Source organism: Pristiophorus japonicus, chromosome 2 (assembly GCF_044704955.1).
Source record: "Pristiophorus japonicus isolate sPriJap1 chromosome 2, sPriJap1.hap1, whole genome shotgun sequence".
NCBI lineage: Eukaryota > Metazoa > Chordata > Chondrichthyes > Pristiophoridae > Pristiophorus > Pristiophorus japonicus.
Window position 1 is genome coordinate 69,366,879 of NC_091978.1, and position 18,311 is coordinate 69,385,189.

The 18,311-nt window shown below is 42.2% G+C and overlaps 1 protein-coding gene across 1 annotated transcript in view; it reads right to left on the bottom strand.

The window, feature by feature from the left end:
• Positions 1 to 11,924: 11,924 nt before the first annotated feature.
• The window catches only part of cplx4a (complexin 4a), a 100,679-nt gene continuing 94,292 nt past the window's right edge, over positions 11,925 to 18,311 (bottom strand). The window contains exon 3 of the mRNA XM_070862319.1: positions 11,925 to 12,152. Within this exon, the coding sequence (XP_070718420.1) occupies positions 11,925 to 12,152 (228 nt within the window). The remainder of the gene's footprint in view (positions 12,153 to 18,311) is intronic.

Here is an 18,311-nt window from a genome sequence, read left to right on the forward strand (position 1 = left end):
GTCTTTCCCAGTTATTTGCCAGTTATGTTCATGCCAGTTTCGCATCCAGCTCGCCATGCCATTGGCTACTGCCCATGAGTCAGTATATATGTGTACTTGTTGCTGTTTCTCTTCTAACGCAAGGACTACAGCTGGCTAGTTCTGTTAGCTGGCTGGAGCCTCCCACGCCCTCATCATGCAAAAATGTCTGGGTTTTTGGATTGAAGGCAGTGACTCATCATCGCCGAAGGCCGTTTCGCTAGACCGCTGAGCCATCTGTGAACCAGGCATGGCTATGTTCTTCAGGTGTTAACTGTTCAAAAGACACCCCCCAGGAGATCGGTGACTCTTTGGTTAAACTGATAGACGACTGCGTAAGTTCACTCTCAACTGTTTGTGGGTATTCAGCCACATGCTCATGTAGTCGGGTGATTCCTTCTTTTCCCTTACTTGCTCTGCCTGCGATATACCATTTCCAGTGCACTATGGAGCTTTGCTGCGCTCGCCCGACCTTGTGTGTCTCATTTTCTGAGAGAACCCAGGATAATATGGGTAGGTCTGGTCTTAAACTGACTTTGTCATCCCCTGTCTGTCCTTTTTGTTCCTGTTAGGGCCCAATAACATGCTAATAATTGTTTCTCAAATGGAGTGTAACGAGTAGCAGCATCTGTCAATTTTCTAGACCAGAACCCTAACGGTATACGAGTGCCATGTTGAACCTGCCACATACTGCAGTATCATTGGTAACGGATACCTGTAGCTCAAAAAGCTGCCCAGGCACTCGCGGGGCTAGGGGTAAAGCTTGAGCTACTGCTTCTTTGGCTGCATCAAAAGCCACCTGTTGTTCCTTTCCCCACTCGAAGTGGGCCTTTTTTCGTATTACGGCATACAGCGGTTTTAATAACATCGTGAGGTGAGGTATGTGTCTCCTCCAGTAACCTAATAGTCCCACGAACCGTTGTGTCTCAGTTTTATTCGTGTGGGTGGCCATTTCTTGAATTTTATTCTTCACAGGCTCGGGTATGATGCGCTCACTCCGAGACCATTGGATCCCCAGAAACTGGACAGTCTGGCTAGGGCCCTGCACCACCTTCGGATTTATCTCCCAGCCCCTGTCTCGCATGTGTTGGACTAAAGTAGCTAGGGCTTCTGACACCACTGCCTCGATGGGACCCCTTATTAGTACATCATCGATGTAGTGTGCCAGTGAGACATTAGGAGCCAACGTGCACATTTCCATGTCCCGGGCCACCAATCTGTGGCATAGGGTAGGGCTATGTAGGTAACCTTGAGGTAGGCATTTAAACGTGTATTGCCTCTCTTCCCAAGTGAATGCAAACTGGTCCGGGATTCTTCCGCTATTGGAATGGAGAAAAAGGAATTGGCCAGGTCGATTACCGCATACCACTCCGCACCTTCTTCAGACAGCCGCTCTGTTATAGTTACTACATCTGGGACAGTGGTTGCCAGGGGAGGGGCAAATTTGTTCAGTTGTCGGTAGTCCACAGTCATCCTCCAACTTTTGTCGGGTTTCTGCACAGGCCAAGCAGGGCTATTGTAGGGGGACACCGCATGTCTAATGATACCTGCCTCCAAGAGCGTTTTCCCTATTGCTTTGTGTCCCCCAGGTATTCGGTACTGTTTCATAGTCACTATATGCGATGGCCGTGGTATTACCACTGGTTCCCACTTTGCTTCCCCTGCAATCACAGTGATCGCTCGTATCCCGAATGAGAATCGCCCGAACGAGGTGTTGTGTGTGGTTCCTTTTAAAAGGTCCATCCCAATAATATGTTCCTTTATTAAGACTGTTACCCAGTGCGGAGGCCCATTTCCCAATGCCATTCTGATAGTTGTTCGGACAGCAGGCGTTTCTGCCCCTCTGAACCCATTAATCATCACACGGGTCCCTGTGTGTTTCCTAGGATTTCCATGGATAATAGTAACTTCTACCCCTGTGTCTAGTAAAGCCACATCTCTTTGTATGTTCCCCCCCCGCCAATGTATCGTAATCGGAATGTGTGGCCTCAGGTCCCCGGGAGCTTGGGTTGATGTGGTTCTAACTGGGAGTACTCCCAGATCCCGGCCACACCCCTAGTCGAGGGGATTACTAGCCTTCCACTGCTCTTCTACATTGGGGTATAGGCTAGCGGGAGGTGGTTTCTCCGCATTCGCAGACTTATCACTATCCGACTTAATCTCCCTTACCTCCCTCCTTTCAACCTTCCCTGTTCACGGGACGCAGTGTTGCTTCCACATAGAATACATCGCTCCTGTTGGGATACCATCAATTTTTTCCTTGAGGACCCCTGCCTTCAGTAAAGCCGCGAATATGTCCCTCCGCATAATTCTTTTTTTTGTCTTTCCTGACCCTGTGCCTTTCCCAGAGGTCGAACCTTGTCACTGGTCCCGATACCCCTCTACATTAGCCATTCTCGACTCTCGCACACTATCTTCTACATCCTCTAACTGTCCTAACAATAGGCAAGCGTGCCCCACCCACTGCCCTTGGGCTGGTCCCAATAATGCGAGTAGCGCACCGCTCATCATAGGAGGGCCACTCTTCATCAGCCTGCTCTGCATTCCTGCCGTAAAGAGCTGCTGATCTGACCCCCCATATTGTTGATGATATAATCCTCCCTGTGTTGCCATGTTGCGCAACTGTATCGCACCCTCCGCCATAGTATTCCAAGGTTTTACCTCCCCTTCCCAATCAGAGGGATATTTTTGCTGGACCCCTATAGTAACCATGTCCCATAGCGAACCTGTGCCCTGGACATTCTGTAGCATTGCTGTGATATGGTGGTCCGTAATCATAGTCCCCATTTTTGTTAACTCTTCGGGGTTAAGTCCTACGCCTGATGCTCCCTGGTCCCAAATCCGGGTTAGCCATTCTGGGTTTTTGGCGAAATCGAGACCCTATTTCTTGTAACTCACTAGTGGTGAAGCCACGCACCCCTCTAGTGGTTACCCGACTGTTCCCCATCTTGCTGTTTCGTCTTATTTGTCATAAGGGGTCTAGCTTCCGTGCTCGGAGCGTATGGGGGAGGGTCTTTAGTTTCCTCCCGTTCCCCCCCTTCTCCATCTGTCCATTCATATTCTGAGTCAGAGGAGTACCAGATGTCTCCGTCCCAACGAGCCAGATGCCAAGTGGGTCCAGCTACCAATGCACCGTGGTTGATTCCGTTACATACTGCTCAAGGAACCCACCCCTTGTGCACTCTATGAAGTCTTCCTCAACAGTGACTGCACTCCAAAAGTACTTAATTGGCTGTAAAGTGCTTTGAGATGTCTGGTGATCGTGAAAGGCGTTATATAAATGCAAGTCTTCCTTCTCTAACTAATATGAAATGCTGAAAATTGCACTTCTGCCCCAACTAATTAATCCACTTATAATCTATGTGGAGACTATAAGCATTTTCTTCTGTAGAATGATCTTACAAGGTAACAATGTTTGAGGTTTGAGGGTGAACTGTACTTTTCAGTCTTCAAGTCTTCAGTGATTAATATTTTCCTCATTGTATCCTCTGTGCACAGATGGCCCAGCATGATCCCCCACTGCTGTGTCACCCAGGAAGCTTGGCAAACGTCCTGAAGCAACAACATAGGCTACACTTAATCTCATGGCTTCTGATTAGGACGCCAATTGCTTCAACCAGCACAGTGTATTAACTCTTTTCTCACACTCACACTCACACATTCACATGCACACACACACACACACACACTGGAGCTATGGTGCAAACCTGCCTCCACCCAAAAAACTGACTGTTCAATTGAAACCGCTTATACATGTACAATAGTCCTTCAGCAGCCTTGTCGATGTCTGATATTGGTACACAAGTATACATAAATAGGTATGACATGGGTTTTTTGATACAGTTTCGCATCTATCAAGATCTCAGATGATCTGTTTTCTCATTGTCTATTTTCCCACATATGTAAAAGGAAATCTTCAGTGTTATTTTCCAGAAGCAAGTAGATCTTGTGTAACAATTCCTGATAACCGCATTTTTATGAATGTGTGGAAAGTGTGAGCTTTTTAGAAAAACTTTGACATAGAGATTCTACTAGAAACTAACCAGAAGGGTTTTTTAAGTCCCAGCAAGTTTTAAGCTTGCAGGGGCAGGACGAGCACAAAACACACTTACCAGTTCAAATTCTTGACAGATCGCAAGTTCCGGGTTTTCACGCACGCGCTTCGCATTCGAAAAGCCAGAACTTGCGCGACACTTACGAGTGCGCGCGCTTCTCATACGCACCCGTAGGGGCCGCAAATTGCAGCCCAATATTTCCTTATGTGGCTCGGTGTCAAAATTTGTTTGACAATGCTCCTATGAAGCGCCCTGGGACATTTTATTATATTAAAGGCACTATCTAAAGGCAAGGTGTGATTTAAGAAGATAAGAAATAGGAGCAGGAGTAGGCCATTTGGCCGCTCGAGCCTGCTCCACCATTTAATAAGATCATGGCTGATCTGATCATGGACTCAGCTCCACTTGCCTGCCTGCTCCCCATAACCCTTTATTTCCCTATTGCTCAAAAATCTGTCTATCTCTGCCTGACATATATTCAATGCCCTCAGCTCTCTGAGGCAGAGAATTCCACAGGTTTACAACCCTCAGCGAAGAAATTCCTCTGCATCTCAGTTTTAAATGGATGGCCCCTTATTCTGAGACTATGTCCCCTAGTTTTAGTTTCCAGTATGAATGGAAATATCCTCTCTGCATCCACCTTGTCGAGACCCCTCATTATCATATATGTTTCGATAAGATCACCTCTCATTCTTCTGAACTCCAATAAGTATAGGCCCAACCTACTCAACCTATCTTCATAAGTCAACCCCCTCATCTCCGGAATCAACCTAATGAACCTTCTTTGAACAGCCTCAAATGCAAGTATATCATTCCTTAAATACGGAGACCAAAACTGTACGCAGTACTCCAGGTGTGGCCTCAGCAATACCCTGTACAGTTGTAGCAGGACTTCTCTGTTTATATACTCCGTCCTCCTTGCAATAAAGGTCAACATTCCATTTGTCTTCCTGACTATTTGCTGTACCTGCATACTAACTTTTTGCTGTTTCATGCACAAGAGCCCCCAGGTCCCTCTGTATTGCAACACTTTGCAATTTTTCTCTATTTAAACTATAATTTGCTTTTCTATTTTTTCTGCCAAAATGGATAACTTCACACTTTCCCACATTATACTCTATGTGCCAATTTTTTGCCCACTCACTTAACCTGTCTATATCTCTTTGCAGATTTCTCGTGTCCTCCTCACAATTTGCTCTCCGACCCACCTTTGTATCATCAGCAAACTTGGCTACATTGCACTCGGTCCCTTCATCCAAGTCATTAATATAGATTGTAAATAGTTGAGGTTCCAGCACCGATCCCTGCAGCACCCCACTGGTTACTGTTTGCCAACCGGAAAATTACCCATTTATCCCGACTCTCTGTTTTCTCTTTGTTAGCCAATCCTCTATCCATGCTAATATATTACCCCTAACCCTGTGAACTTTTATCTTGTGCAGTAAGCTTTTATTTGGCACCTTAGCAAATGCCTTCTGGAAATCCAAATACACCAGATCCATTGGTCCCCCCTTATCCACCCTGCTCGTTACGTCCTCAAAGAACTCCAGCAAATTTGTCAAACATGATTTCTCTTTCATTAAACTATTTTCACTCTGCTTGATTGAATTATGCTTTTCCAAATGTCCTGCTACTGCTTCCTTAATAATGGACTCCAGCATTTTCCCAACAGCAGATGTTAGCCTATCTGGTTTATAGTTTCCTGTTTTCTGTCTGCCTCCTTTTCTTAAATAGGGGCTTTACATTTGCGGTTTTCCATAAGCAGACAAAATCTCTCCTAATTTGAAACCTGTGCCCTTATATATGCCTTAAATTGGACAAGAGACCCAGGAATTACAATTACCCAATCGCACAATATAGCACACTAGAGATCATGTGGGATGCCCACCATCATCTTCTGTTGTTCTTTTTCTTACAGGGGTAGAATACTACAAAAGACCAATGTGTGCAGGATATAAATTACAGATCCATTTTATTTACAGTTTCAGTATACAGAAACAATCAGACATGAGCCTCTACTCATTGGAATTCAGAAGAATGAGAGGTGATCTTATCGAAACGTGTAAGATTATGAGGGGGCTTGACAAGGTGGATGCAGAGAGGATGTTTCCACTGATGGGGGAGACTAGAACTAGAGGGCATGATCTTAGAATAAGGGGCGGCCCATTTAAGATAGAGATGAGGAGGAATTTCTTCTCTCAGAGGGTTGTAAATCTGTGGAATTCGCTGCCTCAGAGAGCTGTAGAAGCTGGGACATTGAATAAATTTAAGACAGAAATAGACAGTTTCTTAAACGATAAGGGGTTTTGGGGAGCGGGCGGGGAAGTGGAGCTGAATCCAAGATCAGATCAGTCATGATCTTATTAATGGAGGAGCAGGCTCGAGGGGCCGTATGGCCTACTCCTGTTCCTATTTCTTATGTTCTTATGGTGAAATACTGAACCAGCACAATTACTTAAAAGCAATAAAATTGCAATCCATTTAAAAAGGCTTAAGATGCTTTCTAAAAATTTTTTTTATTTCTTAGTGTATGATGAGCAGCAGAACTTCTGTATAAAATAATTTTTCACAGGGTTTCATGGTGTGACATTGTCTATGGCTTGTGCAAGTTAATATTTTGTTCCAAAACTGAGAACTCTGGGATAATCAATCTAAAGGTCTCTGGATTCAGTATTTTATTCATCAATGATTAAAAAGACAATGGTATAAACTATTACACAGAATATCATGTATCTTCTGATATCTGAAGACATGTAATGTTGTGAGAATGTACAATTCAGTTATCACCTGGGACAAAGCCTCTCCCCGCTCCCCCCAACCCCTGTATCCTAACTGATTTCTAGATCAATCAACTTGATCCAGTCCTATAGACAACTCAAGGGGGAAAATAGAATGAGAGGAAGCTTACTGGGAAGATAAAAACTGACTGCAAAAGCTTCTATAGATATGTGAAGAGAAAAAGATTAGTGAAGACAAACGTAGGTCCCTTGTAGTCAGAATCAGAATTTATAATGGGGAACAAAGAAATGGCAGACCAATTGAACAAATACTTTGGTTCTGTCTTCACGAAGGAAGACACAAATAACATTCCAGAAATACTAGGGGACCGAGGGTCTAGCAAGAAGGAGGAACTGAAGGAAATCTTTATTAGTCAGGAAATTGTGTTAGGGAAATTGATGGGATTAAAGGCTGATAAATCCCCAGGGCCTGATAGTCTGCATCTCAGAGTAATTAAAGAAGTGACCCTAGAAATAGTGGATGCTTTGGTGATCATTTTCCAGCAGTCTATCGACTGGAGGGTAGTTAATGTAACACCACTTTTAAAAAAAGGAGGGAGAGAGAAAACGGGGAATTATAGACCGGTGAGCCTGACATCAGTAGTGGGGAAAATGTTGGAATCAATTATTAAAGATGAAATAGCAGCGTATTTGGAAAGCAGTGACAGGATCGGTCCAAGTCAGCATGGATTTATGAAAGGGAAATCATGCTTGACAAATCTTCTAGAATTTTTTGAGGATGTAACTAGTAGAGTGGACAGGAGAACCAGTAGATGTGGTGTATTTGGACATTCAAAAGGCTTTTGACAAGGCCCCACACAAGAGATTGGTGTGCAAAATCAAAGCACATGGTATTGGGGGTAATGTACTGGCGTGGATAGAGAACTGGTTGGCAGACAGGAAGCAGAGAGTCGGGATAAACGGGTCCTTTTCAGAATGACAGGCAGTGACTAGTGGGGTGCCGCAGGGCTCAGTGCTGGGACTCCAGCTATTTACAATATACATTCATGATTTAGATGAAGAAATTGAGAGTAATATCTCCAAGTTTGCAGATGACACTAAACTGGGTGGCAGTGTGGGCTGTGAGGAGGATGCTAAGAGGCTGCAGGGTGACTTGGACAGGTTAGGTGAGTGGGAAAATGCATGGCAGATGCAGTATAATGTGAATAAATGTGAGGTTATCCACTTTGGTGGCAAAAACATGAAGGCAGAATATTATCTGATTGGCAACAGATTAGAAAAAGGGGAGGTGCAACGAGACCTGGGTGTCATGGTACATCAGTCATTGAAGGTTGGCATGCAGGTGCAGCAGGCGGTAAAGAAGGCAAATGGCATATTGGCCTTCATAGCTAGGGGATTTGAGTATAGGAGCAGGGAGGTCTTGCTGCAGCTGTACAGGGCCTCAGCGAGGCCTCATCTGGAATATTGTGTTCAGTTTTGGTCTCCTAATCTGAGGAAGGACATTCTTGCTATTGAGGGAGTGCAGTGAAGGTTCACCAGACTGATTCCCAAGATGGCAGGACTGACATATGAGGAGAGACTGGATCGACTGGGCCTGTATTCACTGGAGTTTACAAAAATGAGAGGGGATCTCATAGAAACATATAAAATTCTGATGGTACTGGACAGGCTAGATGCAGGAATAATGTTCCCGATGTTGGGGGAGTCCAGAACCAGGGGTCACAGTCTAAGGATAAGGGATATGCCATTTAGGACCGAGATGAGGAGAAACTTCTTCACTCAGAGAGTTGTTAACTCTTCCGCAGAGAGTTGTTGATGGCAGTTCGTTAGTTATATTCAAGAGGGAGTTGGATATGGCCCTTATGGCTAAAGGGATCAAGGGGTATGGAGAGAAAGCTGGAAAGGGGTACTGAGGTGAATGATCAGCCATGATCTTATTGAATGGTGGTGCAGGCTCGAAGGTTCAAATGGTCTACTCCTGCACCTATTTTCTATGTTTCTATGTTTCTATTTTTCAACTCCCAGCCTTCAATTTTTAAATTGGGTAAGGGAAGACATCTACCTTTTTAACTGTAGGTATTTCAAAATTTTATGCAAATACATAATGGCCCATAATTTGAAGTCAGCAGCGAAGCAAGGGCAATTGTGCTGGCTCCGAAGAAAGTTGCTCACAGAGATGTCACGATCTGAGTTAAGAGGTTTGCCTTCTTCGACACGTAGGAGATTGCAGCGCTCTAAAGTGGGGAATCCCTAAAGCGATCTGCTGTGAAGTCAACAAGCTGTCTAAGCAGCCAATCACATGGCAGAATGCTCACAGAAAAGGAAGCAGGAAATGAGAACCTGCTTTTATCCTGACTTTTTAAAAATGTTACAGAGATCAAAACAAAGATTGAGATGCTGACATGGGAATAACATAGAACCTAAAATAACCATGAACAAATTTTCAAAAATATAATTCTTTTTAAAGTCTCTTCAAAATTTTAATTTTTATCATATTGGAGAAATTTGATCACAAAATTGAAATGAGTTTTTCAGAACCAAAAAGTTTGATTTGCAGTCAATACACTATTGAAATACTAGTTACACCTAATCCAACAAGGAGTAACATTAATGGGATATTTAACAGCGATATTACCATGGAAAAGCCCAAGGTTTCATCAGTTTCAATGATTTGGGTGGGGGGGAGGGGGGCGGGGTTGCTACATGCAGTCAATGTCCGAGCAGTGCATGACTGACCACAATTTCAGGATTTCTGTGTTTAGATGCGCAAGCAGTTGCAGTCAGTTTCAAAGGGGTAATGGCAGTGAACGCTGTTAGTTTGCCATTATTACCCAACACAAATTCCAGCATAAGAATGGATAAGGGTGAAAAGAAGCATTGGCACGAGAGCCAACTTTGATAAGGAATTAGTGGCTTTGGTATAAAAATTTCATATGAGCTTCATATTACTGAACATATCACATTTAACATACAACAGCTAACACTCCGTACATTGAACAGCTCAACATTTTACAAGGGGTGAAGTGCTCACTAAGCAGAAAGTGAAGACATTTTGGGTTGGAGATTGAAAGGACAGTTAAAGAGATAGAGGCTGAAATTCCAACCAACTGACCAGCATCTATAACATAACAATTGACTTAGTCACGTAATGAATTTTCTGCAGTATCAACTCTAAGGCAGTAGTAGAGAAGCAAAGCTTTATTTTTACAGACAAGGAGAGAACCCAGTTCAATGCTTTCAAGAGTCTCTCGCAATCTGGCCACTAAAATTCTAAATTGGCTACTTAGAATAAAGGTTCCTTAGTATTAAGAACTTGCAAATGAATAATAATGATGGTGTGAGTAAGACGGCTGTGATTGAACTGAGTGCTGATGCTGTCACAAATGAACCTTAAATTTGCTGCTTTGTGTTGTTTGGTTATTTATAGAGAGTTTTCCACATAGGTTTTGGTGAACACATCAATATGAAGAATGCCAGAGTGGGGGCATGGAGTACTTTTCCACTTTTTACATCCAATGTCAGTGTAAAGGCCTACTAGTTAATTCCAATCTGTGCTGAATTATATATCGTTTTGTGCTGTGTGCTTTTGTCCACTAGGAATAGGATTGAGATGACCCAGGGATACATTTAGCCAAAAGAGAGAAGAAACTCTCATCTCATCAGTTTGGGACTAATTTTTATATTGTTATTGAGAAATTAAGTTGAAGGGCCAAGTGCATAGACATCAGCAAGTTAAAAAGCCAAAAAGAATGGGGGAAATCAGGAAAGCAGTGATTAGGTGTTGCCAAGCTTTGATTGTAAAAACTGAGGTAACGAGTTTCATAATTTTCAGGTCTTCTGAAAGAATGAGTTATTTAGAGTCTGAAACTGCATTATATATCTTGATTTCAACACTATAGGGACCTAGGGAGGAGGAATAGCATGTATGTCATGATGTTTCAAAAAGAACAAGAAAGGTAGATTTTAAACATTAACTTCACTGTAGGTGATCAGTATACATAAATTTTAATGCTGATCAGTACCCAGTTGATCTAATCATAGTTGGATCGGCACAGCTATCAATTCTGGCTTAAAAACAACAATGCAGTTACTTTGGATTAAATCACATACACTATCTAACTATGAAAGCTTCTCCAGCTCTTTTACTGGAGTGTAATTGCCTCAAAACTCACTGTTACAAGTTATTCCTTATTTAATCTGTCGAGCACATTGCTTTTGTCGCTTTTCATTTGCGTCCAGGGATCATCCTATCCAGGTCTGGGACAAGTTCAATACTGCACAGTTTGGAATAAATAAATATTTCACATTGGAGCCAGACTGGCTAACTTGCCTCAGTTTTCTTTTCTTAGTTGCATGTTCTATCACATCAACAATGATAAATCGAAAGCATGATTTGTTCTAAACTTGCCAAACACATGAGTGTATTTTCATGTTCAAGCTTTCTGAATACAACTTTCATGATGCGTAATTTTCCTATAGGACCTGTTAAAACCTGTAATGAGTTATTTCCCCCCTTTGGGATGTTGCACTAATCAACGTAAAGGATGGAAGTTTAAAACTTTTTCTATAACACCCTAAGATGTGCCAAAGTTTCAGATTTAGAGTGCCTTTTTTGGCAACAATACAGCATTTCGATCATTCGTATATTTTGGCAAGATTGTTCATTAATGCTAATTCATACTAATGAAGGAAAGCATTGTGTTAAGGATTATTTCCAAAAGGAAGTGGAATGAGAGTACCCATCCTCTTGTCATTTAAAATTTAGCCATCAGAGATGGTCAAATTATATATTTGAACACACGTCCCAACAAAATGCATTAATCCAGTGAATAAGATAATTTCATCCAATTCCTATTATATAAATTCTAAGGCATAGTACATGCATATTTTCAGTGGACAAAAAATACCTTTTATTATATCCCACATATATATCTTATACCAATAATTCATGTAGTGTTCTATGAGAAATTGTGTTTCTGGATATGACACAAATAGCCTTACACTGTTCATTTCAAGAATGCACATTGGACAGATACATCCTGTGTGGGGTACATGATTAAAAGGATTTATTGGAGATATCACCAGAATTGAAAGCTGAGGAAACAACACTAGCTCACATTAAAGAGCATTTCTGTTCAGCAGCCTGCTTTATTTCACTAAGTGTCGCCTGGGCCTTCTCTTTTATTTGGTCAGCATCCATATTCTGGAGGTTTTGAATTTGTCCAATGAAAGACTCTTTGACTTCTTCTTCCTCCTGGTCCTCATTTACCATCTTCCTCAGCTCTTCTGGCAGCTCAACGTCCTCTCCGGCCATCTGTATCTGATTCTCATCCTGTTCACTCTGTACAAGCAGAAGTCTGTCAGTATAATTAACAGCAAATTGTGAAGTAATAATATGCATTTTTGAAGCCATATGTATAGCATTCCTTTTGATTTTCATATTTTTGGTTTATTCATAATGACTCCTTGCATTCTGAGTTTTGCCAAAAAACTTAATTCTAGCAGACACATAGGAATGTATAGTACTAAATGTTGTAAAGTAGATCTTGAGAAATGTGCAGAAATGAACTATTTTCCCTTTGATGACAAAATTATAAAATCAGGGGCCCATGCAGAGGAAAGGGCAGTAGAGTAAAGGGATACTGTAGGTGTGTTATTCTTGGCTTTTTGTTTGAGGCCTGTTTGCATTGGATGCTCATCTATCTGCTGGGAGCTGAAATATAAAAGGGTAGCATTTTTATCATTTAAAAGATCACCAATGCGATTATTGCTCTGTATTCTCTGCAAGGTTAAAGACATATGTAATCATGCAATAGCTGATTAGACAATCTTTTTGATATCTACTTGTAACTTTCTGTTGGGAATTGAAAATTACTATACCTTTGCAACACAGTTAAAGAGTCAAAACTAGGTTCCATAAATAGATTAAAGGGATTCACTCCATGAAAAAATGTTCACGTTTTTTTGTGCGGAAATAATAAACCAAATACACAATAACATCAGGTGGAAACATGCACTCATGTACTTGGACAAAATTTATACTACTTTGTTATGGGTTTGCAAACAACTTTTCTATGGTGATTGTGCCCCTTTAATTGTGATGTTACAACAAGAGAAGAAACTTAATCAACAGAAGTAGCTGTTTTGACAGAAAATCATAGAATCTATGGGCCCAAACTTGGTGGAAGCTAAATTCCGCCCAAAGGACCGGCGAGATACCCGATGGTACTTTGGGCGGGAGTTTCATGAAAAAGTCTTTGAAAGACCGCCTGGCGGCAATAAAGGGACTTACGCCGTGAATCTGGGCGGCAGCAGGCGGGAGCTCCCAATCTCAGCAAATGCAATCCATGCCAAAATGCCGCCGAGGATTGAGTCGGGCCCAAGGAGCGGGTACCACATAAAAATAAAAATTTACACAAAAATAACCCAACTCGAAGACCTTCAGGGGACCCCATCCACATAAATCGCTGAAATAAAAAGTACACTAACCTTTTTTTGCAGGTCTTCATACTTACCGTTGAGGTTAGACCTGCCTCCACGCAGCAGTCCTTCCCCCTACTGCCGCCGACTCCCGCCCAGAGGAATCTGTCAGCTCGGCGGGCGGGAGGCCACTTATGCGCCTTGAGCGCTAGTGGCCATCAGCGAGCGGTCCTCCCCTCCCGCCAGCGGGAGGAATAGTGGAAACTGGCACCGAGGGGAGATCACCGGAAAAACTTGGCGGCAGCGGGCAGTAAGGCCACCAAGTTCGGGCTCATAGAATTGCTCCTCCAGATTTTAAGTCATCACAAATATAGCAACGCACCATATCTAAAGTGTGGTTAGTTCTAACAAAGGGCAAGTGATTTACTTTTAATCCAAATTCTGATTTTCATTTAGTTATTTGGAAATATGAATTTGAAACCTATTTTTTTTTAATTCTTCAAACACAATAGATAGGTTTACCACTGGCTCAGTGCTGATGGGTTCTGGGAGCTACCAACAATAATCAGTTGACAGTTCCCTTTCTCATTTAACCTGTGCAAATGATGTGACTATGTCAACATTTCGCAGCTGGGCTTTCCTTTGTATTAAACCTGGCTCTCACCTATAAAATGGCCAGGAGTGTAAAGAAATAAGGTGAGTAATTAATTGTAAAACTATATTTTTAGGAAAAAATGACATTAAAAATAGGATGTTAGGTTATTTAGAAATAATAGTATCAAGAAAAGAGAGGAGAGAAAAATTTAAGCCACAAAGGGCAGAATGAAAATATTCAAAATGCTTTGTTCTTTAGTTAAAGTTGTGCTTTGAGATTTAATTCTATAAGGGACTATTACAGTATATATGGTACTTTGTGTGTTGGAATAGTTTTACTAGCATTTGCAGAAAACTATAAACCAGTTAGCCTAACGTCTGTGGCAGGGAAAATGTTGGAATCCATTATTAAAGATGCAGTAGCAGGACATTTGGAAAAATATAATTCAGTCAGGCAGAGTCAGTATGGATTTATGAAAGGGAAGTCATGTTTGACAAATTTTCTGGAATTCTTTGAGGATGCAACGAACAGGGTGGATAAAGGGGATGTGGTGTATTTGGAGTTCCAGAAGGCATTTGACAAGGTGCCACATAAAAGATTACTGCACAAGATAAAAGTTCATGGGGTTGGGGATAATATATTAGCATGGATAGAGGATTGGCTAGCGAACAGAAAACAGAGAGTCGGGATAAATGGTTCATTCTCTGGTTGGCAATCAGTAATTAGTGGGGTGCCGCAGGGATCAGTGCTGGGACCCCAACTATTTACAATCTATATCAACGATTTGGAATAAGTGACCGAGTGTAAGGTAGCCAAGTTTGCTGAAGATACAAAGATGGGAGGGAAAGCAATGTGAGGAGGACACAAACAAATCTGCAAAATGACATAAACAGGCGAAGTGAGTGGGCAAAAATGGCAGATGGAATATAATGTTGGAAAGTGTGAGGTTATGCACTTTGGCAGAAAAAAATCAAAGAGCAAGTTATTATTTAAATGGAGAAACATTGCAAAGTGCTGCAGTACAGCGGGACCTGGGGGTACTTGTGCATGAAACACAAAAGGTTAGTATGCAGGTACAGCAAGTGATCAGGAAGGCCAATGGAATCTTGCCTTTATTGCAAAGGGATGGAGTACAAAAGCAAAGAAGTCTTGCTACAGTTATACAGGGTATTGGTGAGGCCACACCTGGAATACTGCGTGCAGTTTTGGTTTCCATATTTCAGAAAGGATATACTTGATTTAGAGGCAGTTCAGAGAAAGTTCACTACGTTGATTCCAGAGATGAGGGGGTTGACTTATGAGGAAAGGTTGAGTAGGTTTGGCCTCTACTCATTGGAATTCAGAAGAATGAGAGGTGATCTTATCAAAACGTATAAGATTATGAGGGGGTTTGAAAAGGTGGATGCAGAGAGGATGGTTCCACTGATAGGAGAGACAAGAACTAGGGGGCATAATCTAAGACTAAGGGACCGCCCATTTAAAACTGAGATGAGGAGGAATTTCTTCTCTCAGAGGGTTGTAAATCTGTGGAATTCGTGGTCTCAGAGAGCTGTGGAAGCTGTGTCATTGAATAAATTTAAGACAGAGATAGACAGTTTCTTAACCGATAAGAGAATAAGGGGTTATTAGAACATAAGAACATAAGAACATAAGAATTAGGAACAGGAGTAGGCCATCTAGCCCCTCGAGCCTGCTCCGCCATTCAACAAGGTCATGGCTGATCTGGCCGTGGACTCAGCTCCACTTACCCGCCCGCTCCCCATAACCCTTAATTCCCTTATTAGTTAAAAATCTATCTATCTGTGACTTGAATACATTCAATGAGCTAGCCTCAACTGCTTCCTTGGGCAGAGAATTCCACAGATTCACAACCCTCTGGGAGAAGAAATTCCTTCTCAACTCGGTTTTAAATTGGCTCCCCCGTATTTTGAGGCTGTGCCCCCTAGTTCTAGTCTCCCTGACCAGTGGAAACAACCTCTTTGCCTCTATCTTGTCTCTCCCTTTCATTATTTTAAATAAATTTCTATAAGATCACCCCTCATCCTTCTGAACTCCAACGAGTAAAGACCCAGTCTACTCAATCTATCATCATAAGGTAACCCCCTCATCTCCGGAATCAGCCTAGTGAATCGTCTCTGTATCCCTTCCAAAGTCAGTATATCCTTCCTTAAGTAAGGCGACCAAAACTGCACGCAGTACTCCAGGTGCGGCCTCACCAATACCCTATACAGTTGCAGAAGGACCTCCCTGCTTTTGTACTCCATCCCTCTCGCAATGAAGGCCAACATTCCATTCGCCTTCCTGATTACCTGCTGCACCTGCAAACTAACTTTTTGGGATTCATGCACAAGGAACCCCAGGTCCCTCTGCACCGCAGCATGTTGTAATTTCTCCCCATTCAAATAATATTCCGTTTTTTTGTTTTTTTCCCAAGGTGGATGACCTCACACTTTCCGACATTGTATTCCATCTGCCAAACCTGAGTCCATTCGCTTTACGTATCTAAATCTCTTTGCAGCCTCTCTGTGTCCTCTACACAACCCGCTTTCCCACTAATCTTTGTGGCATCTGCAAATTTTGTTACACTACACTCTGTCCCCTCTTCCAGGTCATCTATGTATATTGTAAACAGTTGTGGTCCCAGCACCGATCCCTGTGGCACACCACTAACCACCGATTTCCAACCCGAAAAGGACCCATTTATCCCGACTCTCTGCTTTCTGTTAGCCAGCCAATTCTCTATCCATGCTAATACATTTCCACTGACCCCGTGTACCTTTATCTTCTGCAGTAACCTTTTGTGTGGCACCTTATCGAATGCCTTTTGAAAATCTAAATACACCACATCCATCAGTACACCTCTATCCACCATGCTCGTTATATCCTCAAAGAATTCCAGTAAATTAGTTAAACATGACTTCCCCTTCATGAATCCATGTTGCGTCTGCTTGATTGCACTATTCCTATCTAGATGTCCCGCTATTTCTTCCTTAATGATAATTTCAAGCATTTTCCCCACTACAGATGTTAAACTAACCAGCCTATAGTTACCTGCCTTTTGTCTGCCCCCTTTTTTAAACAGAGGCGTTACATTAGCTGCTTTCCAATCCGCTGCTACCTCCCCAGAGTCCAGAGAATTTTGGTAGATTATAACGAATGCATCTGCTATAACTTCCGCCATCTCTTTTAATACCCTGGGATGCATTTCATCAGGACCAGGGGACTTGTCTACCTTGAGTCCCATTAGCCTGTCCATCACTACCCCCCTAGTGATAGTGATTGTCTCAAGGTCCTCCCTTCCCACATTCCTGTGACCAGCAATTTCTGGCATGGTTTCTGTGTCTTCCACTGTGACGACCGAAGCAAAATAATTGTTTAATGTCTCAGCCATTTCCACATTTCCCATTATTAAACCCCCTTCTCATCTTCTAAGGGACCAACATTTACTTTAGTCACTCTTTTCCGTTTTATATATCTGTAAAAGCTTTTACTATCCGTTTTAATGTTTTGTGCAAGTTTACCTTCGTAATCTATCTTTCCTTTCTTTATTGCTTTCTTAGTCATCCTTTGCCTGTCGTTTAAAATTTTCCCAATCTTCTATTTTCCCACTAACCTTGGCCACCTCATACGCATTGGTTTTTAATTTGATACTCTCCTTAATTTCCCTGGTTATCCACGGCTGGTTATCCCTTCTCTTACCGCCCTTCTTTTTCATTGGAATATATTTTTGTTGAGCATTATGAAAGAGCTCCTTAAAAGTCCTCCACTGTTCCTCAATTGTGCCACCGTTTAGTCTGTGTTTCCAGTCTACTTCAGCCAACTCTGCCCTCATCCCACTGTAGTCCCCTTTGTTTAAGCATAGTATGCTCGTTTGAGACACTACTTCCTCAGCCTCAATCTGTATTACAAATTCAACCATACTGTGATCACTCATTCCGAGAGGATCTTTTACTAGGAGATCGTTTATCATTCCTGTCTCATTACACAGAACCAGATCTAAGATAGCTTGCTTCCTTGTAGGTTCTGTGACATACTGTTCTAAGAAGCAATCCTGTATGCATTCTATGAATTCCTCCTCCAGGCTACCCCGTGTGATTTGAGTTGACCAATCGATATGTAGGTTAAAATCCCCCATGATTACTGCCGTTCCTTTTTCACATGCCTCCATTATTTCCTTGATTATTGCTCGCCCCACCGTGAAGTTATTATTTGGGGGCCTATAAACTACGCCTACCAGTGACTTTTTCCCCTTACTATCTCTAATCTCCACCCACAATGATTCAACATTTTGTTCATTAGAGCCAATATCGTCTCTCACAACTGTCCTGATATCATCCTTTATTAACAGAGCTACCTTACCTCCTTTCCCTTCTTGTCTATCTTTCCGAATCGTCAGATACTCCTATATGTTTAATTCCCAGTCTTGACCACCCTGCAACCACGTTTCTGTAATGGCCACCAAATCATACCCATTTGTAATGATTT